Genomic DNA, 22788 nt, shown 5'->3' on the forward strand with positions numbered 1-22788 from the left:
CTTATTTTCTTTTATTGTATTTTTTATATTTTCAACTTTATACTTATTGTGAAACAGCATTCACAGTGAAAGGCACAGGCACAGCAGACTTGTTTTTAATGACAGTAAACACTGACCGTTTTGAAAGTCAAACTAGTGGTACTTATAGGTGACCCACTCATTTTCTAAATGCATTCATAATTCATTAAAACATTACTTACCGTCTGCTTATGCATTCATAAACACATACATGTAAGAACTTTGTTTGCATCCTGTGAATGTTCGGGCTACAAAGCTGAATGTCAGCAGGGTTGTTGCTGACGCTCCAAACATTATAAAAGCTCACAGTATGAGAAAAATTAATGAAGAATGATGAGTTGCTGCTGTACTCACTGGAGAAAGACGTGTCCACAGGTCCTCTAATAAACCACAGATGGTGTTACTACAGCCGGCGGCTCCTCGGGTACTTTTTCTTTTTTAACATTTTCTGCAGACCTGGACGGTAATTTCAAGTAGCACACAGAACAAATATGTGTTTCTCAAATATATTTTTGGTTCGACATCTATAATGCATTCAGTCCAGACAGAGAGAACAGTTCCCCTCCAGCAGCCTCTCCAGCTGTGGCACATTCCCAGAAGCTCAGCAGAACAATAGAAAAACTATCTTACAGCAAAAAAACAAAAGAAATAAAATACAAAACAGTTTTCTTTAATAACAAGGGTGATTGTTTACAATTATTCATTTGTGTCCTTTTTTTAAAAAGTATTTTTAGACAGCTTTCAAGAAACACAATCAGTAAATATCTCTCTTTTTTATAGAAAACAATCTGTAAAAAACATTCGGTTGTCTTCCTCTGAGTTAAGCTAGAACTGTGACAAATTTACCAAAATGGTTTTTAATGGAAAGGCATCTGTATTAGAAAGGCTTCCTCGACGTGCATCTCAACTCCACTCAGCTCAGGAAAGATGACGTCTGTTAACGCCGAGTCGTTTCCTGAGCGAGCCTCACCTTAATGTTTACACCCTCACGCATGCGCACACTTCTCCAGCTTACAGGGTCGACCACACCGAGAACGATGACTTTAACTGTAATGACAGCGATGTGAGCATCTTACTGATGAAGCTGTTCACTCCAGCTGTGTTGTCAGCTTTGGAAAATGGATATCAGTTAATTGTTACTGTTGTACGTTACACAGAACAATAAAAAGTAGTTGGCCGAATTAACAAGTCCCAAATAATGAAGAATAATGAAGTTTTTTAAGGGAGTCTGGTGACTTTCTCCAGAAGTAGCCTATATTGGTTACTGTTTAGTGTATTTGTAAAATTTGACATGTTTTCTTTCATAAATTGAGTGTAAATGGTGAAATCAGTGTAAACAGTGTGTTCAAACAGCTGCTAAATGTTGGCAGGTAAGACTTTAGCACTTTAGACACAGAAGCAGACAGGCTGGTACAGCCATGCTGCCACAAACTGACACTTTTTACAAGGAAACAAACAACTTCATGTTTTCATTTAATGCTGAATTTACAAGAAGGCACCAATGACTTAGAATTTCTTGTAGCAAGGTTTTGAAACGTTTGTGAATTTTTTTGTCATGTGACAACTCTTAAAATTACGCGATATGTTAAGGGAGTCTGGTGATATTGGGGTTATTCATTCGGTGAATCTCTTCTTCTCCTTCTCAGACCATCTCTGAGTGGCTGGTTGTCAAATGTGTTGTAAATGTGTCTTGGGGGCTTTAACACTTGCAGCTGTCCACTTGTGATTGGATCACTCAGGGTGAATATTGATACCAGGTCTGAACAGCCCATTGTAAGTACTCCTGAAATATTTTGTAGAAAACTCAAAAATCAAGCTAATTGATGTCTCTGGAAACTTTCAGAGCGATCTGATGAACGACAGCAGATTAAAATCCATCTGAATCTACAAAGATAGTTATTTTTCTATTTCTAGTTGTAGTGCGTTTTTAAAACAATCTATTTAAAGTCATCGTTCTTGGTGAGGACGGTCCTTCATACTCGACGCGTTAAAGCCAAACATATTGGAAAGATACTTGGATTGTGACATTATGATATGTACAAAAGCTAATTCATAACAACTGAAACCCCTCATTCAGATCAGTGCTGGTGACAGGACGTCTTCCTGGTAAGAACTGTTCCTCTTAGCTACAAATGCACACCGAAGAAAAGAAAAATATATATCGGACAAAATATTACAAGAAATACACTGAGTACAAAAATAGCACAGAGTTGAGTGCCAACTGAAAAACATCCCAAAGTGTAAACATTTCCAATCTGCTACGGGTTGTGAGGCTGTGTGGCTCCACAGATGAATGCAGCCGATTGTCCTGATCTCACCTTTATGTTCATTGAAATATATCATGTACTGATGCGATGCGTCTTCTCATGCCAAAAAGGAAATGATGGAGGAGAGCAGGTGCAACCTCAGATGGACTGGTTTCTCAGATTTAGCTGCAGCTCGGAGGTACAGATAGCACACAACATTAAAAAAATAGATGCATAAACACAGGACTGGAAGGCTGTAAAGGCTAAAAGTCTTTGTTGCCGGATCCAGAGTGCAGGTGGTTGCAGGAGAGCTCCATAAGCTGATGTGTGATATGCATAAATGGCACAAATTTACAGACATGCTGTGAGACTGAAGCCTCCTGTCATGAGCACCGTCAGTGACATGACAGGCGATGACAACACTGCATTTCTTTCAGTTTGGGAGTGCTTGTTTCTTTGAAATGCATGAGAGGGAAAAGACAGCTGCAGTGACATGTACCGTTCATTTTCTTTAAGACAGGTGCACAGGTTTGGCAGAGTGAGGCCCTGCTGCGACAAAAGGCCCGGTCTCGTTCAGTCTGAGCGTGCACACGAGGTCTCCACAGGCTCAGATGTCCATGTAATCGTCCTCCTCCTCCTCGTCCGACTCGCTCTCCAGTGACGACTCCTGGCTCGATGTCTCCTGCACCTCCAGCGCCGGCTGGCTCAGAGTGTCCTTTTTCACCGTGGCTGCAGACTGAGACGACAGGATGACGTTCTGTATAGGAGAGGACAGCAGGGGGCACTGTTGAGTGTTAGAGTCGTTACAGATCCATGTACTGTATGGTTAATGTACGCTCACACAGACACTGATGCTGTTCAGACCGGGCATTAACATGAGTCTGAGTGACCACTTCCAAATGCAAATAAACTTGTACATCACTGGGACGAACACAATGTTTTTTACACATAGAAAGAAAGAACTTAATGTCGAATTTACAAGAAGGTCCAAATAATGAAGAAGTTGAAAAAGTGTCTCCTAACTCAGCAACTAACAAAATTTAGCAATTTTTCAAGGGAGTCTGGGGGACTGTCTCCACGGGCGACAAAGAAGTAGCCTATATTGGTTACCGTTTACCGTGTACCGTTTGTAAAATTTGACATGTTTAGATCAATAAAAGACTCAAATGTTTGGGCTCTGTTCACCTGCCAATGTTAGCAGCAGATATTTGTGAACACACCGTTTCAACTAATCCAACCATTGAACTAGTAACCACAATATCACCAGACTCCATTAACAAATCACGAAATTTTAAGAGTTGTTGCGTGAGGAGAGTCTTAACAAACTTTGTGAAACGCTGTCTCTGATAAATTCTTCATTATTTGTGCAGTCTTGTAAATTCAGCAAATGTTCTACATGAAGATATTTTCTGCCTTTGTGCAGAAAACCTCCAGTCTGTTTGTCCCAGTGATAGATGTGCACGGAAGTGAGATCTGATCACAAGTGATCACTCAGGACGGATGTCAGCACCACGTCTGCAAAGCTGCACACCGACAGAATCATATATTTAGAGGCAAACTGCACACCTTAAGTCTTTGTTTGGTTTCCTCTGAGATGCTGCCTTTCGGGGAGAGGAGTGTGGGTGTCGGAGGTGTTACTGTGATTTCTGGAGGGAACTTGGAGACGGTTGAAGGGATGAAAAGCTTTGGCATGTTGGGCGGGACTCGGGAGCGAATCCGGTTGGGGTCTGGAAGCTTTGACTGCTCGTTGCTGGCATACTGCTGCTGGTCTGAGAGACAAAAAGAGAACATTTCTAAAGATTTGAACATTTTCAAGTCATGTGAAGTCACAGTCCAAATTAGACTATAATTAATGCAATCTATGCATCCTGCTGTGATCCCGTCACACCTCTCATTCAGAGGTTCTGACCTGGGCATGGTTGTGCGGTGCTACATGTGGCAGTTTCCTCCTGGAACCAGGCGGCTGCTGACTCCTGCCCCTGGGAAACTGTGGCGAGTTTCATCTGTTGACAAAGGTGTGACTCCTGCTGTCGGTACGAAAGTCCCTCTGAGGGCTCCTCCCGCTCCTCTGTGGATAAAAACAACACGACAACAAAATACTGTCAGCAGAGTATTTAACGGTTTTACAATATTTGAAAGAACAACAGCACAGCTCTCAAACTTGTGCAATATATCAGACGCACGGTGGTGGCAAGGATAAAAAAAAGACAAAACTCTGGCACTCACTGATAACTCCTCTATTATTTATCATGTTTAAGCTAGAAGCCACCATTAGCGTCATCCAAAAAACGTTATTTCTTCAACCCGATAGAAATCATTCTACAGATTCCAACTTATTTGCAAGGACTTAAAAAAAAGTGATCCAGTAAGTGGTGGATAAAAAATAATTTAATCAGAATTTTACTCTTTTGACATGTGCCTGCTGTGAAGCGTCTTATTTGCCGGAAATTTTCAATATGGACCCACATCGTGTCCCGGGAACGATATTTGTTGCTTCTGGTTCAGCAGATTCCAGCTTTGTTCATTTTTGCCAAACACTTGTTGGTCAAAAGGCTTGAAACAGGTTGTGCTACAAAAGATGAATGAATTATTAATAAGCCTACACGTTTTCGACTCTGAAGAGTTTTCATCAGGGCTCATCCATGAGTTAATAAAGGATTTTTACTATAATCAGACACCTACCTACACCATGGCCTTCCATTACAGGTAAGCTGGCCAGTCACTGTTTGTTTATTTTCACTTTTTACTAATCCATAAATCTTTTAAGATCTCCAACAGAAAAGTTGTATCTGTACAGACCAGCTCTGATCATCTACCTCCATGTTTCTGTCCCACTCGGAAACCACGTGAGGCAAAGAAAGATTATATTTAATCCACCCATTGAGTGTCTACATTGTTATTAGGCTCCAATATTTTCCTATTGAACAGATCATTAAAAGGTTTACTCCACACCTGTTGATTTGTTTGAAAATTTGTGGGTCGTCATCAAGTCTGATTGATAGATGGAAGAAGTCTGAGTGCTGGAGTTCTGTTTTTTTTTAGTTCTGCAGTATTTGTAGTTAATTAACGCGTCAATAAAGATCTAAATTGGATTCTTTGCCAACAGCAACTTTCTCCCCTTCGGCTTCAACAGGGAGCGAACTAACACTTCTAGTTAGTTTTTGTGTTATTTATCGTGGAAACCACAGAATGACTCAGCATCAACGTTTCTGTGCACGTCGTCTGTAAGATTACTGATAATTTGATGAGACTTTGAAGTTCCCTGTTGACGTCTCTCTGAAACATGAGAACTATCTGCAGCTCAGACACACGAATGAAAACAAAATATGATCCAACGCTCTTCCAGGCTTACCCACTGATGTTGCCTTGGAAACCATTACATAATACACAGTGCTGCAGTGAGGCTTGATGCTAACCTGTGTGTGTGTGTGTGTGTGTGCGCATGCAAATATGTGCGTGTGTGTTTCTGCAACACCTTCAAAGTTCATCCAACTTTAATAAGTTGAGAAAATCTTTTTGATAGACTCGAATAAATTGATAAACTGCCGCTGCTGGTTACAGACACGTGGATTTAGTGATGTAATCAGAGTCTACAGATGAAAAATGTTCTCTTTCTGATGGCATAAGGCCGCCAGGGTTTACTGCCGTGTAGATTCAGTAGGTGATAACACTCTACACCTTCAAGGCCCTTCATAACCTCGTTCCTCTGTCCCTTTTCTGTACACAATCTCCTGCGCCTCTCAGATCCTCTCACTACACCATCCGCCCACTTGACTACCATGCGGGTCAACAGCCTTCAGCCGTTCTGCCTCTCGCCTTTGGAGCTCTCACACAAAAAGTTCGAAAAATTGACTCTTCCTCGACCTTTAAATCCCAACTCATAACACTTTTTCAAACTGGCATACTCTGATTCTGACTCACTCAGTTTTGTACTCATGGTTTTATAACTAGTTATTGTTATTTAAGGGTGCACAGTTTGGATTTTTTTCAGCCAATACCGATAATTACCTGCCTCATGGTCCATACGGATAAGATACCCCATCACTTCACGTGTATTTTAAAAAGAAGTTCCTCACCTGCAGTTTATCAACACATGAGGGTAGAAAAGACAAAGATGTGGGAAGCAAAGATGGATTTAAGAATTCATAGCTCGAGTAAAATCAAAACTGGTCCCACCTCTCCAAATCAATCATTGCAGAAGAAGTGTTGCAATTTACAATTTCTTCTTCTCAAACTGTAAAAACGTCCACAGCAGCGACATGTTTGGCTCTATAGTCATCACTGTGTGGCTCTACACAGCTGTTTGATGTCACAGACTGCAATTCTTCTCCTGCTCTGTTTATTGGAGGATCACAAACTAACTTTAAAAAAAGGTGCATACCACCACCTACTGTATCTGAGTGTATACGTGCTGCGCTTGTTAACAGCAATTTGGCCTCATTTTTATTGGCTAGAATTTGACAGATAACGATAAACTCTGAAGTTTGCTGTGAAGCAGCACTGTGGATTTCGAATGTGGGACAAAAACAGATGAATGCCGAGATGCTGCTCCACCTGACAGATATTTGTGAGTGAGAACTTTCAATTAATTATCAAAGAATAGAACCTGCTCAAAATTATCACAATGAATTAGAAGAGACAAGAGCTGTATGCCTTTTTGCCACAGTCACAACACGGCAGTAATCGGGGTAATACAGCACAGAAAGCATGCCGCCTGGTGTGTAGAAGTAGCCGTTATAATCAAGATCAAGTTGACTGCAACCACTAGAACCAAAACTGAGATCAACAGGGGTTAAAACAAAAATCACCTCCTGCTACAAAACAATTACAGAGGAAACAGACATTTATATGAAAGTGTGTAACAAAATTAGACGGTTGGTTTGTTCCTTCATTCAAAGTAGATTTTGAGTGAAGTCCTTCTAATACAAAAATCCTCAAGGTCAAACATCTCAAAAGCAAAAACTGTGAAGTTTGATATCTGCAGACAGAGAGGTCAAATTGAGCTCAGGTTTCAGAGACTGCAGTAATGACCATTAGCTGAAAATGAGTGAAAACAAAAGCACCATCTGGAGGGGAACCAAATGAGTTAATTAGCACTTTATGACTGAAGACAATCCTCCAGCTTTCATTTGTTTTCAGTGTCTCTGAAAGCTGCTTACTGCCCTTGAATGTCTCTTGCGTTAAGAAACAAGAATACTACATATATGTGATTAATGCTCACAGGCTGAGTTCAGGCTGCAGACCGTGGGTGAAGGAATTACATCTTTCTATTATTATATTCAACATGAGATAAGTGCAAATGTATCCAGCTGAATATTCATTATGTGGATGAGCGATGATTACGCCAAACCCCCTCCTGAAGCTCACGTAGGCAGACAGAGTCACAATCTGGAGGACACTGATTTCTAAAACTCTTGTTGGGGGACAGACAAAAACCCAAAAGGCAAAATATAACCAGGCCAGAGTTATGTAACAGATCTTTGGAGGTCCACAGGCGCCCCCTGCTGCTCACACAGATTAAAGCACCTTAGGATCTTCACCTCAGCAGTAGTTTCAGACTCCTACACAACAAGAACACCACTTTGTATCTGCACGAGTTATTAAACTTTCTGATGCTAGGAAAAGTTTAGAGACATTGTGGAGATAAGCTGGTGTGATGTGTTGGCGTGCAGCCCGTTGTACCTGTGTGGGGTAAGAAGGCCATGGCTGCTGTGGGGTGGGCGGCTGCTCTCCTGTGCTGCGTCTGATCGTGGAAGCTGGAGGTCTGAGGTCTGGACAGCTTGCTCAGGGGCTCGTACACCACCTTAGCTTGGCCGTCCTGGGTGGACAGCGGGTGGCAGGCGGTGTGGCTGAGCAGGACTGGCGTCGGCAGGGAGGCGGGGAAGAAGAGGTCTCGGTGCTCCTTGGTGTACTTGGGTGTGGTCGGGGCATCGCCTGCAGACTGTTGGAGACAGAAGAAGAGCAGTGGTCGTGAGGAGGAGTGACTGACCTTGGGGATCCATCTGCAGCATTAACCCTCCTCTGCTCAGGTAGATTTTCTGAACATCCTGAAGACAGACTCAGTGCCAGAGAAACAAAAAAAAGACTCAGTCGACATCACTGCACTTTTCAAAACAACACACATCAGCAGTATTAGTCTTAAAGTCATGAAATCCTTTGGAGAGCTGTGATGTCGTCCCCCGGGGGCTCAGAGGCTCACCTGTGTGCTGCACTCTGTGTCGGGTGCTCGGCTCTACGCCGCTCTGAATCCCTCTGAGCCACTTTCCTGTGTGTCCTTTTGAGGACCACTTCTAAACACAAGAGCTGCACAAACAACCGGCGACAACAGCCGCCCTGCTCCCACAGCTGCTGTCATGGCAACACAGAGCAGCACAGTCAAAAAGACATGAACACACCTTCTCTAGTTTTCTATTTAAAATGGATGAAAAGTTGCATGAAAAACGAGCCTGTAAACCCGGCTCGTATGAAATGTGGCAAGATTCAACAAGCTGAAGAAAAAAGTTTATTTTACATTCAGTGGAAGGCTGCACAGATGTGCACTGGGTTAATTATGGAACCATGTTAGACAGTAAATGACTTTATATTAGAATATTATATCAAAATATCAATACGGACAAAGAGCCACATCGCAAAGGATTCAATATTTTGATGCACATCTTGTTCTCCAGATGTTTGCGTCTGTAGAAGTGTCGCATAATCATGATTTTAATCTTTTTTTCAGGAAATAATTAAAATTATGATGCAAACATGATCACTCCCACTACTCTCGAACCCCATCACAGTTGTATAGAGAACGGGAGGGATAACATTTTTGTCGGCTAACCCAGAAGTTGGCATCGCCCTTGTTCCCTTGACAAAAAGCCTGCGGGACACAATTCTCGTTCAATTCTCGGATTTTGCTCTGAAATCTTGTGAGAGGTGAGGTGTTGCAGGAAGACGACAGTTGACACATGAGTCAGAGTTGGATAAGGATTTGGCGATTAACTTGAGGAACTGCCAGCAAGAATTTATTTCCAAAGTTTTTGACAATCCTTGAGACAAAAACTAACAACTCACCTCCCGAGATTTCAGAGCGAGACTTCTCCTTGAACGAGATTTGTGTTTCTAGTTACAAAACTGAACTCATGATTTAACAAAATCGTCTCTGTGGGAATCATTTCTGTAATGAAACTTAACAACCTCAGCCTGTCGGTGACAAAAACGAGCACTTGTAGCGGATGTAAATTTGACGGTATGAATCATTTACAAACCAAAACATGTAAATACAGGGCCTGGGTATAAAAATGCTGGAATTCCCCTTTAATCACACAGCTCATCTTAGCCATTTAACCCGAAAACCAATTCAAAAAAATCCAGACATTGAGACGAGGGAACAGGTGGTGCAAAAATGCTTACTCATGTTCAGTTTCATTCCAGCAGCACTTAAATCTGTCAAAATAACCGCAATATGATTTTTTTCTTTTTTACCATATCCAGCAGCCCTACTTTCTATCTGCTACAAAGACAGCTTCTGTCTCAGAGGCATCTTTGATTATTAAATGTGTTACAGTCGTCAAGAAGAGCCTGGAGGCAGCGTTCAGGGCCACATTACGCCGCTGTCGTGACGAGCAGGCGCTGACAGATACAGTATGTTAGCACAACATAATTTAGCAATAACAGAGCTCTCATGCCATTTTCTCCAGCTCTCTGCTGGGAGTTGAAGTCAGACTGTCCTCTGAATCAGAGCTGTGTATGATGAAGCTCCCTACGGGATTCACACAGCAGAGCTGAGGCAATTCAAACAGAGCGGCCTTCCAAACACTTAGACAGCCACGGATCCTAAAGCTCGACGCAGCAGCTTCAAGCATGCAGCAGCTCCATAGCCTGCTTTGATGATTCATATGTCATGAATTAAACATCGCCAACAAGGACACCAACAAGTCAGCTGGACCGTGAGCATTAGAAAAACACTGTACCTGAGAAAATTGCAGCACATAGCATGCAGCCGGGCTGTAGGCTCCTCCAGTGTTTGCTGGGTGGTGAGAGTGGGCTGCTGGCAGCCGAACTGAGGTCCCACGAATTTGAATTGAAAGATGGTTCTTTGCAATTATCGAGATTGGGCTTTAAATCAGATTAGAGCAGCTGTAGATGGTTCGGTCATCTTTCCAACACAATTGAAAGAGCGGCCAACCGAACATTTTAATTAAATTGCCTGCTCAAATGGGACTGACACCGAGGCTCCTTTGTGAAGCAAATGTCCTTATTCTTTGATGAGTAAAACCTCGACATCCTTCCAAAGTGGGGGGACGGCTGTGTTTTTAATTAAGTACAGAGTCTCTTAAAAAGCTACACCATCTCCCGGAAGAGAGGAGAGTAAAAAACAAAAACATATCATACGTTAGCTGAGTGACAGACAAAGAGCCCAGGTTGTGAAAGCCTCGACATGTGTTCCCTCCGTATGGCATCAAACCGGCGAAGCGAACGCTACACAGAGCACGACACACAACCCATTCTGCAGCTCAGCACTACACCTCAGATCGTGCTCTGCACTTGTGGGGGCTTGAAGGAATGTGTGAATCTGCAAGAAGCAAGAATTTTTCATGTCCTCGAGCTGCGAACGCCGAGGTGCCTACTCACATTCCCACCACACACAAACGCAAACCACGACGTGAGCTGCTGGCATAATAACAAACAACAAGACTGCAGAACAAGCTAGTTTATGCAGAATCATCTTATTTGCGTCAACACAAACCACATCATGCATCAGCTACAGGTCAACAATTTATATCATATTATTCAGATGTAAGGGAACAGGCTTGTTTGGTACAGACCCCGATGGAATGTAAAAAAGACAATTCCCTCAAAAATCACAAAAAATGAAATACTGTTCAGCCCTAAATATAGATTTACTTTATTTAAATGTAACTGCTGTTACTATAATATCTATCATGATTACCCGATAGTTGTCAGAGGACTCGACTGCGTCTGACTCTAATTTCTGCAGCTACGGGTCTCTATCAAAACAAATCAAAAGACATTTTGCTGATTGTTGTGTAGAGAGGGCCAGTGAGCTCTAGAGGAGAGAGTCAGGTGCAGATCCAGACCTTCATTAACCAACCACAACTGCTGATGAAGATCTATCTGATGTGGCTCAGGCACAAATGTTAACAGACCCGGTAATGTTTGAATGTTTCATTTATGAAATGCACCCTTAACTTGAATAAAATAACAGATTTCTCTGGGTTTGGACATCGAGTTGTGTTCTTAAATTATCCCAAATATGTAACAAAGGTTCTTCTGACATATATTTAAACAAAAACCGTTCAAAACAAAAATGAAAACAAGTATAAATATTTTAACAGTTTTCAATGTTGATGAGTTTAAAGTTATGTTGCTGATATATCACTAATTACTGTAATATTATTAGTATTATTAGTATAACAACTTGCACATGATGCATAACTCTAAATCAGCAATGCGCCACTGTTTGTTTTTATTTTTACATATTTTTACATTTTCCCTGTGTGTTCCTTGTTATCTGGACCGCTCTACCTGCCTCTGCAGATCCCCTCAGGGAGTAAAAAAAAAAAAAAAAAAAGAGACCTGGATTGAATAATAACTTAATTGACTTAATTTCCTGACATTTGCATGCAAAGACCTTTGCTTCAGGCATCTTGTGATTTTCTTCATTGCCACCAATTTCATGGAAGTTAAATATCATTTAGTTTGAAATAAAACAAGGAGTACCAATTTTAAAAAGATTAGATCAGGAGATGGCGTGCAGCAGGATATTATGTAAAGAAACAACAACAACTAGGTTTCAAAAAAGGTGCCCACACAGATGTTTCAGTCAAAAGATTCTGATGCCAACCAGGTTTTAACACATTGGAGAAATGATGTCCGTCTCCTCTGCAGCACCATCGTCTCTACGTCGGCTGTTTATTAGACAAACAAATGCACAGACAAAACGAACAAAGGCAACAAAAAGACTCATGCAGAAAATATGATGATAGGATCAGTGAACTAGGAAGAAAGAGAGATTTATTTTGCCCACAGCTACTTCTCATGAGCCTGAGGTTTGGGGAACATCACCGTGACAACAGGATGTGGGCAGAGAGACCCTTGTTGACTGTGTGGGCAGGAGGAGGGATGTGAGGAAGGGGGAGTAACCGACACAGGATGAGGCAGAGCAACTAATAATTCGATGAGGAATTTGAGAGCTGAAGACAAAGCTGCTGAGTTAATAGTTGGTTTAGATTTACTACAATTAGAGAGACATATTAAATGTAGTCAGACACTCCTGTCATTTCCCTCGTAAATCATATGACTGTGCAAATTAGCAACGTGCACACCAGAGCTCAGATGAAACCGATGACAAGTTTGGCAGCGACTGCGTGAGGGGACAACAGGGAGCATTCGCGCCACACTTTGGGCTATATTTAGTGCTGGCAGGCTGAAGCAGGAGAGACTCAAATAAGTGTGGGAATTACCAGGCTACTTATCATTTCAGCACATCTTACTACAGATGCCACATGTTACCTCACCACACACAAGAACGGCAAAATAGCCATCCTTCAAAATTGCCATTTTAAGCAAAATTAGCATTTAAACTATTTGAGTGGCAGATGGGGAACATCACGACAACTCAGATGGATCATTTTAGCGCGGCTGCTGAAGCATACGTTCGGTGGAGGCAGACTAAAATATCAATTTTTTGATACGTTGATTCGGAATGTTGGAAACATTTTCAATACTCATTTTCCAAAGCATCCATACAGCAGCACCAGGGGTCTAAACACAGCCTCTGAGACCGACTGAGGGCAGGTTGAAGACAGGGGATACAGTACTGAGATGATTTATAGCCGCTCTGACCAGGACTATGACTCCAGGGATGAGAAGACAAGGGAGGCGGGGACAGGAGAGACAGAATATTTTCACATCTTACTCTGAACTGAGGATTTATTTGGACCAAACCAGAGACTGTTTTGGTGAGTTTGTTTTAGTTTATGACCAGTTTGAATGAAATGTGTTTTATGACCAGTTAGAGGTGATTAAACTCATCTTGAATATAGGCGGTGTCCGATTGTATTTTTCTGCGATAGGTATAAAAGTATTTCTGTTCTTGATACTTCTGAGAGTTCATTTTGTTTACTTATTAGACCAAGTAGCGAACTTGTTGCTAGTATACACCAGACTATCACTTCTTGATGTACAAAGTGGTATCAGGAGACAGGACAGGCCGGTGCTAGCTGGTTAGCATGCTAACTTTGGCAGACATCACTGCAACACAATACAGGGACGTGTTTGACAACGTCGATGCTGTTGTTCACACACTGTTGATCATGTTAGTTCATTTTTTGAATGTTTTAAAACAAAAGTTCTGGCAATATGTTACACATTTTCCCTTTAAAGATTGTAAGTGCAGAGTCTCCACAACCGGTTTTGGTTGCAGCAGCGCTTACAAACAAAATAATTTATCAAAGTGTCTGATGGACCGACACACGGACATTGTAAAGAATTTTGAAAAAGAGAAAGATGAGTTTTTACCTGTCTTTGGGCAGAAGTGGCCAACTGTATCTGGCAGAACTTCACAGCTTGGTCCAGAGCTACATCCTCATCGACCTGAGAACGGAGAACAGGCAGAACGTCAGGGCAACGTGTCTTCAGATGCTCAAGGTTATTTTCCACAGAGTCACATCTTTTCACACATCTTTCTACTTAGTAAAACCTCCTCATGCAACACTCGAGCTGTGAGTATACTACTGTAAATTCATCCTATATTTCCAAGGCGACCTGTCCTGTGTACAGAGCCGGTTAATTACTCGTTCTGTCTCACTGTACAACAACTATTTCTTCTGATTCAGTCTGTGAGCCAGCAGGATTTCTTCTGAGTAAAGAAGGGCTCACATTAAGGTCCAGTGCAGCTCACGGATGTGTGGGAGTTGGCAAGCTTAGCTGCAGCCCAACATCGTACACTTAGCAGTAATCTTGTTCACACAGCTGTTATGTTCCCTCCAGCAGCCTGTTGTAGGAAACAGTTCAGGGACACCCAAAAGGAGGGATTTTTACAGCAGCCTCATTCTGCTTCTCAAATGATGCCAATTGTTAAATGAGCTGAGAGAAGCTTCGGTGCATCACAGAGGACAGGACTCTGCTTTCAATTCATGTCTGACTGACTGACTGCAAACCTTCCCTGTCAAAACACATTCAGCTGTCAGTGATGGCTCATCAATATCACATACTGATTATTATCTGAATGTGTACACGTCAACGAGGCATCCATCACATGACTAAAACTCAATGTGACCCAAAAGTCATACCTGAGTACAAAAAGTACTTGAGTAAAAGTCTAGAAGTATGTTATCAAGTATCAAAAAGTACTTTGACACTAAATGCACTTAAGGAGCAGTTCCACCAAAAATGAAAAAACCCACTCATCATCTCCTCCCGCCGTGCTGATGGAAAGTCAGGTGAAGTCTCGTAGTCCACAAAACATTTCTGGAGCTTCACAGTAAAACAGCGTTGCAGCATTCTGCTAAACAACTGAAGCAGCTGGAGACTTGATTTAAAAGGAAAAAACAACAATAGCTGCAAAGCTTAAAGTGTTAGAGTGCACCCCCTCTGACGTTGGTGCACGAGCTCGACCGCAGTCGAGGGTGTTAAACACATGAATGAATTTGATCTTGTTGCTTTCTAGGACTTGGGTGGGAGCTGTGCGAAGCCTTTTAAATGACTGCATTTAAATTTTTCGGTGAACTTATCAATTAAAAAAAGGTCCACTGTGGGATGACGAGCGACCCGACCTTCAGGCATCAAAATTACACATAAAATGATACATACATTTACATGCATGTATAAACTATCTACTGTACTATGGATCCATTGATTATTGGATTGTCTTTATCCAATTGCCAATCAAATAAATTAATTTAAACATGCTCTGCTTTGGCTCTGATGCAGCATGTAATCTGCAGAGTAATTAGTAACTAAAGTAAAACTCAAAAATGTAGTGGAGTGGACGTATAAAAGTAGCAGAAAATGGAAATAGCCAAGTAAAGTATAAGCATATTGAAAGTGTACTGAAGCACAGCACTTGAGTCAAAGTAATTAATTACATTTTTATCTCTGATGTGTCAGGATATACTTTTTTCTGATGGCAGGAAAAACTTTCTGTACGTCTAGAAACGAACGATTCAGAGACTCTTGGAAATTTACCACCTTAACACTGAACTGAACTGAACTGAAAGAAAGAAATATATCTGACCGAAATACGTGGAGGTAAAAAGAAAAACCAAAACAAGAAGCAAAGTACAGATCTAAACTGTGACTACATGCAGCTGTAGCCTGCAGTGCAGCAGACCATAAAACCACAAAGTGCTGCAGTTTGTGCAAGTAGGTGCACAATCAGAAGATGCTTCTGGAAATTGTCCAGGCATCATAATTATATAACTCATTCGGTGACAGGAAACATGTCGGGGCTGGTTGTGGCTACTTTCTCTGATGGGTGTGTCTGAGGAAATATTCTCTGTGGTTTTTTTTAAGTGCAAAGGGAAAATCTTGCAACACGAGCACCTAAAAACGAAAAGAACAAAGCTGCTGAAACTGATTTCTTCATCCGTCCCTCGCCTACTGCCCTCCCACTACAGCTACAGCTCTCTTGCACTACACAGCCAATGACAAGGCTACTTCTGTAGGGCCAGCATTGATCTTCAGCTCAATATGGCGATACAAGCTGATGTGGGTTGTTCTGCTATGGACATCATTAATGCCACAGAAAGCCCTGAAGTTGGACTAACTTTGAACAACTTTACAGCCAGTGTGCCTCAAAGAAATGTCTCGCTGCTTTGACATCTCCTGAGCAGGAGAAGTTTGAAACATAAATCATAAAGTTACACAGAAGGCAGCTCTTTCCATGACTCATTAATTACTGTACATTTTAATAAAACATGTTGCTTAATAGAAGAAAGCCTTGGGCTGCAACTAAATTAGTTTCATTGCCATTTAATCTGTCAAGTATTTTCTCAATTGATTGATAGTTGTTTGGTCTATAAATGTCAGAAAATGGTGAAAAATGTTGATCAGTGTTTCAAGTTGTTCAAGATGACGTCCTCAGATGTCTTGTTTTGTCCACAACACAAAGATAATCAGTTTACTGTCATAGAGGAAGAAAGAAACCAGAAAATATTCACATTTGAGAAGCTGAAATCTGAGAATTTCAACCTTTTCTCTCCACAAAAGTCAGAGTTCATCTCTGTGATGGCAACAAAGCCACAACACATTTTTTCCCACTCTTTGCACCGGTTCTACAGCCATTACATAAAAGTTCTCACCATTCAATAGTCTGTTTTCTACCATCTTTCAGCTGGTTTATGCTCCCAGACAGAGCTGCAATGATTAGTGGATCAACAGAAAATTTGTTGCCAGAAATTTTGATAGTTGATTATTTGTTACTGTAAAACATTTGCTGGTCCCAGCTTCTTAAATGTGAGAATTTACTGCTTTTCTTTGTCATTTATGAAAGAAAATGAAGAGTCTTTGGGTTTTGGACTGTTGGTTTGACACAAGAAGGAATATGAAGACGTGACTTCGGGCTTTTTTTTTTACATTTTACACAAAACAATTAATCTATAATGAATATAATTGTTAGAACACAAATCCTACAAATTTTTTTCCATTAGTGCTGCGTCTAAATGAAACCTGAGGGCCAATCACTGCTACTTAAAAAGTGTGTGATTGCAGTGATTAGATGCATCAATCAAAAAAGAAAAAAAAACCTGACTGATTCACAGCGACATGTAAAAAATCCCAGTTCCTCTTATAAAATACCCGCAGAGCTACTTTTAGAATCAGCAGGAGTAACAGCAGAAAGTCACAAAGGTTGAATTTGGGTGAAATGAGAGTACAACCGCACTTTGTGAGCTGGATGTGTCAAAGTGTTTGAAATCTGAAAGAGGGAAAGTCCCTCATCTACAGTGGGCGTTGTGTTACTAGTTCAGTTAGAAGAGGGGTTTCCCAAGGCCACTTTATTTTAGGAGGTTCCATGCATGATGCATGACTTCGAAAATAATTAAAAAAAATGATAGCAGTGCACGTTCTCACAACAACAGTGTTATCTGATTGTGCACAGCAGAGGTAACCGTGTGGTGCATCTTGAAGAGCTTTACCTGTTTCATCAGCATGTAAGTCTCTGACATGATCTTCTCAATGCGTCCCAGGTCGTAGGTCATGACTTTCTGACCTTGCTGCCACACCCTGTAGGCATCGAGCAGTAAGGTTTTCCCCGACTCCACATCCTCAAGAAGCTTCCTCTTCCTGTTTGGCCTCCGTAGTGACCCCTGATCAGTCCCACTGGCTGCCACAGTGACCTTGGGTGCTGCAGCTTGAAGCTGCTGCTGCCTGGAACTGATACTCAGCTCCTCTAGAGACAGCTCTGGTGTCCGGCTGCTGTCAATCACTTTCTGTTGGGGCTCCACGGCAGTCATGGAGGTCTCAGCCTCCTTTTGGTTGCCCTGAGAATCTGTGGTAGTAGGGGGCCTCCTCCAGGTGCCAGTTTCCAGCTCCATGGGCTCCTCTGGCCCCGCTTTGTGCTCCTCACTCCCAGGAATCTCCACCTTTCCAGGGAAGCTCTCCTGAACCTTACTCCCTTTATCTATGGATGGCGTTAGTGGGGTGAGTTGAGCCTGTGATGCTTCCCTGGGCCCTGCATCAGTGGCACAGGCTCCCTCTGTGAGCCCAGACTTCTTAGGCAGCACATGTTTGCTGTCCTCTGAACTGGGCCTGTTGGATGCGTCTGTTGTGGTCATCTCCCCCATGGAGGGCGCAGGCGCTTTGGGAAGCTGCTCCGATACCTGAAAGAGACCAGAGCCTGTCAAAACATGAAGTGGGTGCATGCCAGAGGCCTAAAACACCAAGCGTCTCTCAGCTCTTTGTGTGTGTGTAGTGATTTGTGCTTCCTTACCCCTGTGAGATTGTTCAGATTGTCCTCCAGGACTTTTACAGTTAGGAAAAATGCTCTCTTGGCCAAAACCTGGCGATCAACATCCCGTAAATACTTCCTTCATGGAGGAGAAAGAAACGAGAAGAAGAGGTGTCACAGAACAAATGCATAATACAAATCACAAACAGAAGCATCATACAAAAAGGTCCTTACTTTCCCTGGTCAGGGGTTCTCTGCAGCATGAAAGAGACTTTCACCAGAGTGTCGTGATCCTTAAGCTGAGACAGCACCTCCAGCAAGAGGACAATGGATCGGTTCATATGAGATGCAAAACTTCCCGGACGGTCAATCTCATCTACTGGAATACGCCAGATGCCCTGAAGGGGACAGGGAGAGGAAAAAAAAGAGAAGCAGAAGAGTTGAGTTTGACTGTGCGGCAACAATAAAAAAAAACACATTATGTTTTCAGCCATCTGCTAGTGGAACATGGCACAGACGAACTTATGGGCGAGGAGGCCAACTGTTGTCCAGGAGGAGCTGCTTTCACATTTGACTGGACAACAAGCCAACAGGGCTAATTGGAGAAATTCTGAAAGTTTATGTTTTAAGTCTGCTCTCTGCTACGACTCCAGGTTTTCAAAAGCACACGGAAACAATTAAAAGACGTGGAAAAACTGAGAGGAAAGAAAGTTTAAAGCAAAAGAATTAATGGGAGTTAAAACCATGGCATTCAAAGAAGAAAGCCCTAATGAGGGGATGGAAAGGCTGCAGGAGAGATCTTGCGGACTGGCTGGCCATGTAGGAGGTTGGAAGGGAGGGATGGGGGGCTTTCTCTCTGGGCACACATGATAGGAAGCCTCATTAGCGCTCAGCTCTGTCCAAGCAATTCAATTCACCAGCAGACTGGCTGTAAACCAACAAACAGTCCTCCTTTGCAGAAAGCGTGATGATTTTTTTTCCCCTTTTTTGATGGACGAGTCCACCTTTTCAGTGAGCACATGTCCTCCCAGCAGGTGAAGCGAGGCAAGGTTCTGCACTCTGAAGCTACTGATGCGAGTGCAGATGGTGGCCTAGGCTGTGCTCTGTCATAAAGACACATGGCACAGAGTCGAGAGCTTCTGGCCCTCACAAAATGTGTGCGAGACAAAACAAAGATGACCATATCAGGACGGAACAAAACAAACGAGATGGCTTCATCAGCTGCTGAAGGCACCGGGGAGCGCGGCGCTCCTCCTCACAGACAGATTGTCGGATGACATTTTCAAAGCCACCGGAGAGGAACAAGAAAGGAGCGAGAGGCAAATAAACCAAATCACATTCCTGAGGACGGATTTAACGCCTACTCACTGAGAAAGAGTGGCAATCTAAAATGCAATCTAAATTGATTCGTTGTCAACGATTTAATTAACAACCAACTACTTTGATATTAATTGGTTTGAGTAATTTGTTAAGAAATAAAGAAGTCTGAATTCCCAATTCCAGCTTCTTAAATGTGAATACTTTCTGGTTTCTTTCCTCCTGTATGACAGTAAACTGAATATCTTATGGACAAAACAAGACATTTGAGGACATCGGGATACACTGATTATTTTCTTGATTTAATCTTTTGCTGACACATGCACTGCTGTAGTGGCCACCTCGTTCAGAAGTAAATCAACTTTGATGTTATTGTTCTTAACACACAGCGCATGAATAAACCGTGTTACATTTATTTGTTTTTAAAAAAGAAAATCAGAAATGTTATTCCCTCAATGTTCAATTTTCACATTTGACAGCTATATTTTTCAAGTTAATGTATCGAAGTTAGAGATTTCAGGATTTCGTGACACTCCTCCCTCGAAAATCCTAAGTTAAGTTTGCATTTTCATTTTTAGTTCATGGAGGCAACTGAGTTTTTGTTTGCAGGCATCTGTTAAGAATTAATTTAGAAATCAATCTCATCTGCTCAGATTGCTCATTAATTATTTCAATTATGATGTCCTGGATTTAATTTAGCTGGTGAAATGATCCCAATTCAACAAATAAACTCTGAACAACAAATGTACATGTGAAAATGAGAAGTATATAAATATTATATGATGCAATCACGCAGGGCTTGGGGAGGTTTCAACCTTTCAATGCACAGATTACCAAAAGCCTCCAACGGAGCGGGACAAGTACGATGAGGGGGTGGGCTCTGATCACTTAAAAAAAAAAAAAAAACATCTCTAATGGAGGAGAGTTGTTCCTCATCAGAGAACCATCCAACCACAGCAAATCTGTTTTGGGAGAGCAGAGCCATGGCTTTACACAGATTATGCTGTAGCACAACAGCTAAAGCAGATTTGTAAGAATTTAACTGCAATGATTTTAAGCATCTTTTTTCTCCCTTTTTTTTTTTGGTGAGAGAAAATATGAGCACTGCTTGATATCTGGAGCGACAGCTCTGGCACAGATGTGGCCGATACATCACGCGAAAACCAGATAGATTAAGATGCACAGCAGACGAGAGATGACCAAGGGATGGCAAGAGAATCCTTTGGTACGAGAGGAATCTGGTCTTTCTTTAGACCATTTTCAGGTTCAAAAGGGTTGACGATGGGGATAAAAACAGACAGGAGACAAGTCACTTTGTAAAGTAATTATAGTTAGTTGCTTATGGATGTTTTATAGAACAGCAACATTAGGAAGTACTGTTGCAGCAAGATAAAGAAAGGGCAAAAATCTGCTGCCGTACCACCAGACTACAGAGGAACCTTTTTCCTCAGACTGTGAGACTCCTAAACTTTATTTTTCTGATTGGATCATCATGTACCAACGAGTCAACATAGTTTTTGTGTACCTAGTTTAGGGAGTTACCACAAAAATATCCATTATATAATATTGTATTGCAAAATAACAATTAAATTCATCTTAAATCTCTAAGAAACATTATGCGACTTAAAACTAGAGCCCGACTGAAGATACTGATATGAGGTAGTAATGGTATCCATATATCAGCCGATACAACTTCACTGGAATTTAATAATTATAAAATAAGCAGGCATCTTCTTTCGCATTATAATCTCCCAAAAAAGTTTACATGTTGACAATATATACACCGACACAGATCTATCTTTGATAAGCCAATAAAAGCAGATAACGGCCAACCGATCGGGCTCTACTACAGGGAATGGTAGGTGTGGATGCTAAAATGCTAACATTAATTTTGAGAAATTACATTCAAGGATGTAAAATTCACTTTCCATCCGTTTCTTCAACTAAAAAAGGACCAACTGACATCAAATCCACCCTCGAGTACCTCCGTTCCCCAGGAAGCTCTTCACTGACAACTTACCTCAAATTATTCTAAGCAAACCAACCAACTCTACAGCATAAACCTTGAGAAGACTTTGGCTGACAAGGAACTGGTGAGACAGCTCTTTAGTGTCAAAATTGTCATTTTTATCCGTCTTAAATGCAAAGATACAACCCACTGCTGTCCTTGTTGACCGTAGAATAAACTGCCCCTAGTCCCCAAACTTCCTCGTGCGAAAGTTAGCCAAAACAAAATGCTTGCTGTCTGCTAAACATCTGGGGGAAAACCCTCAGCCTGTGGGTTTATGTATGTCATCTCATGAATAACATGCTGTCAGTGACAGAACAGGCCCAAAATATGACCCATAGTAGAACTTATCAACTGCATGGAAGTTGCACAAACTGAGTGTCTTTTAGCATCCAGCAGTTAATTGGGCAGCTTAATGGTAACAATTGCACTATTTTACCAGCCAAATACAACTTTAGCTTAACTTGTTACCTGCCAATACTAGCAGCATTTGGTAGGTGGGTGGTGTAATTTAACAGCGGTCATACATTGTTGTACCTTGCCGTGCACAATTGAGACTTTCCTCTGTGCCTTTAACACAAGAGTAGCACCAATTTAAAAACACCACATCACTCTAGTATAACACAAACTCTCACAAAATAACACAGGAACTCTGCTCGCACAAAAATCAACGCCAACTTATTCCCGATTTTGTCAAAGTCAGAGGCGAAGAGAGAAAGCGACTCACCATCACCAAAGAAAGCTACTCCACGACGTCTGTGTTTGTATTCTTTTGGATAGTTTCCTGCTGGCCGTCGCAGCACCAGCAGCCCTGGCAGCGCCTCTACCCTGAAAGAGGCTCACGCACAGAGAGCAGGGGGTGGGCTGCATTTGGGTGCTAGGGCAGCGAAGCACAGCTGCACACGGCAGAGCAGGAGCAGAAGAAGAAGAAGAGGAGGATGGCAGCTTCTCTGGCGAGAGGAGAAATGGGGCTGGAGTCAGGGCCTATGAGCTCAGTGTGCCACTGACAGTCAAGCCGACTCGTTCCTCTCCTGGTTTCAAACCCTGCCATCTCAAAACAAAAACACCCACGCACTCTATCTCCGCTCTCCCCTGACCCCAGCCTGCTGGAGTTCTCTCCCCCCGCCCCTCCTTCCTTCCCTTCTCTCGCACTATACACAGCGTATAGCCAATCCTCGTAGGCCTTCGCCAGCCAATCGGAGGCCAACGGAGAAACTCCCGCCCATGAGTGCACACCCACACAATACACACACAAACAGAGGAGTGTGAGAGAGAGAGTAATGAGGAAACAGAACGAGTGCAAC

General features: G+C 42.1%; 1 protein-coding gene across 6 annotated transcripts in view; it reads right to left on the bottom strand.

Annotated features, from left to right (window-relative positions):
* Nucleotides 1-508: 508 nt before the first annotated feature.
* cabin1 (calcineurin binding protein 1) overlaps nucleotides 509-22788 on the bottom strand; it is a 48915-nt gene continuing 26635 nt past the window's right edge. For 3 of the 6 annotated variants that reach the window (XM_073466480.1, XM_073466477.1, XM_073466476.1), the window contains 8 exons: nucleotides 18394-18557; nucleotides 18202-18298; nucleotides 17408-18091; nucleotides 13791-13865; nucleotides 7947-8205; nucleotides 4174-4332; nucleotides 3831-4033; nucleotides 509-3021 (listed from right to left, as the gene is read on the bottom strand). In XM_073466480.1, coding sequence (XP_073322581.1) covers nucleotides 2872-3021; nucleotides 3831-4033; nucleotides 4174-4332; nucleotides 7947-8205; nucleotides 13791-13865; nucleotides 17408-18091; nucleotides 18202-18298; nucleotides 18394-18557 — 1791 coding nt within the window. In that variant the 3' untranslated portion in view covers nucleotides 509-2871. Of the gene's footprint in view, nucleotides 3049-3830; nucleotides 4034-4173; nucleotides 4333-7946; nucleotides 8206-13790; nucleotides 13866-17407; nucleotides 18092-18201; nucleotides 18299-18393; nucleotides 18558-22788 lie in introns of all 6 variants that reach the window. The other 3 variants (XM_073466475.1, XM_073466479.1, XM_073466474.1) reach the window with 1 other exon arrangement.

This window comes from Pagrus major, chromosome 5 (genome assembly GCF_040436345.1).
Source record: "Pagrus major chromosome 5, Pma_NU_1.0".
Classification (NCBI taxonomy): Eukaryota; Metazoa; Chordata; class Actinopteri; order Spariformes; family Sparidae; genus Pagrus; species Pagrus major.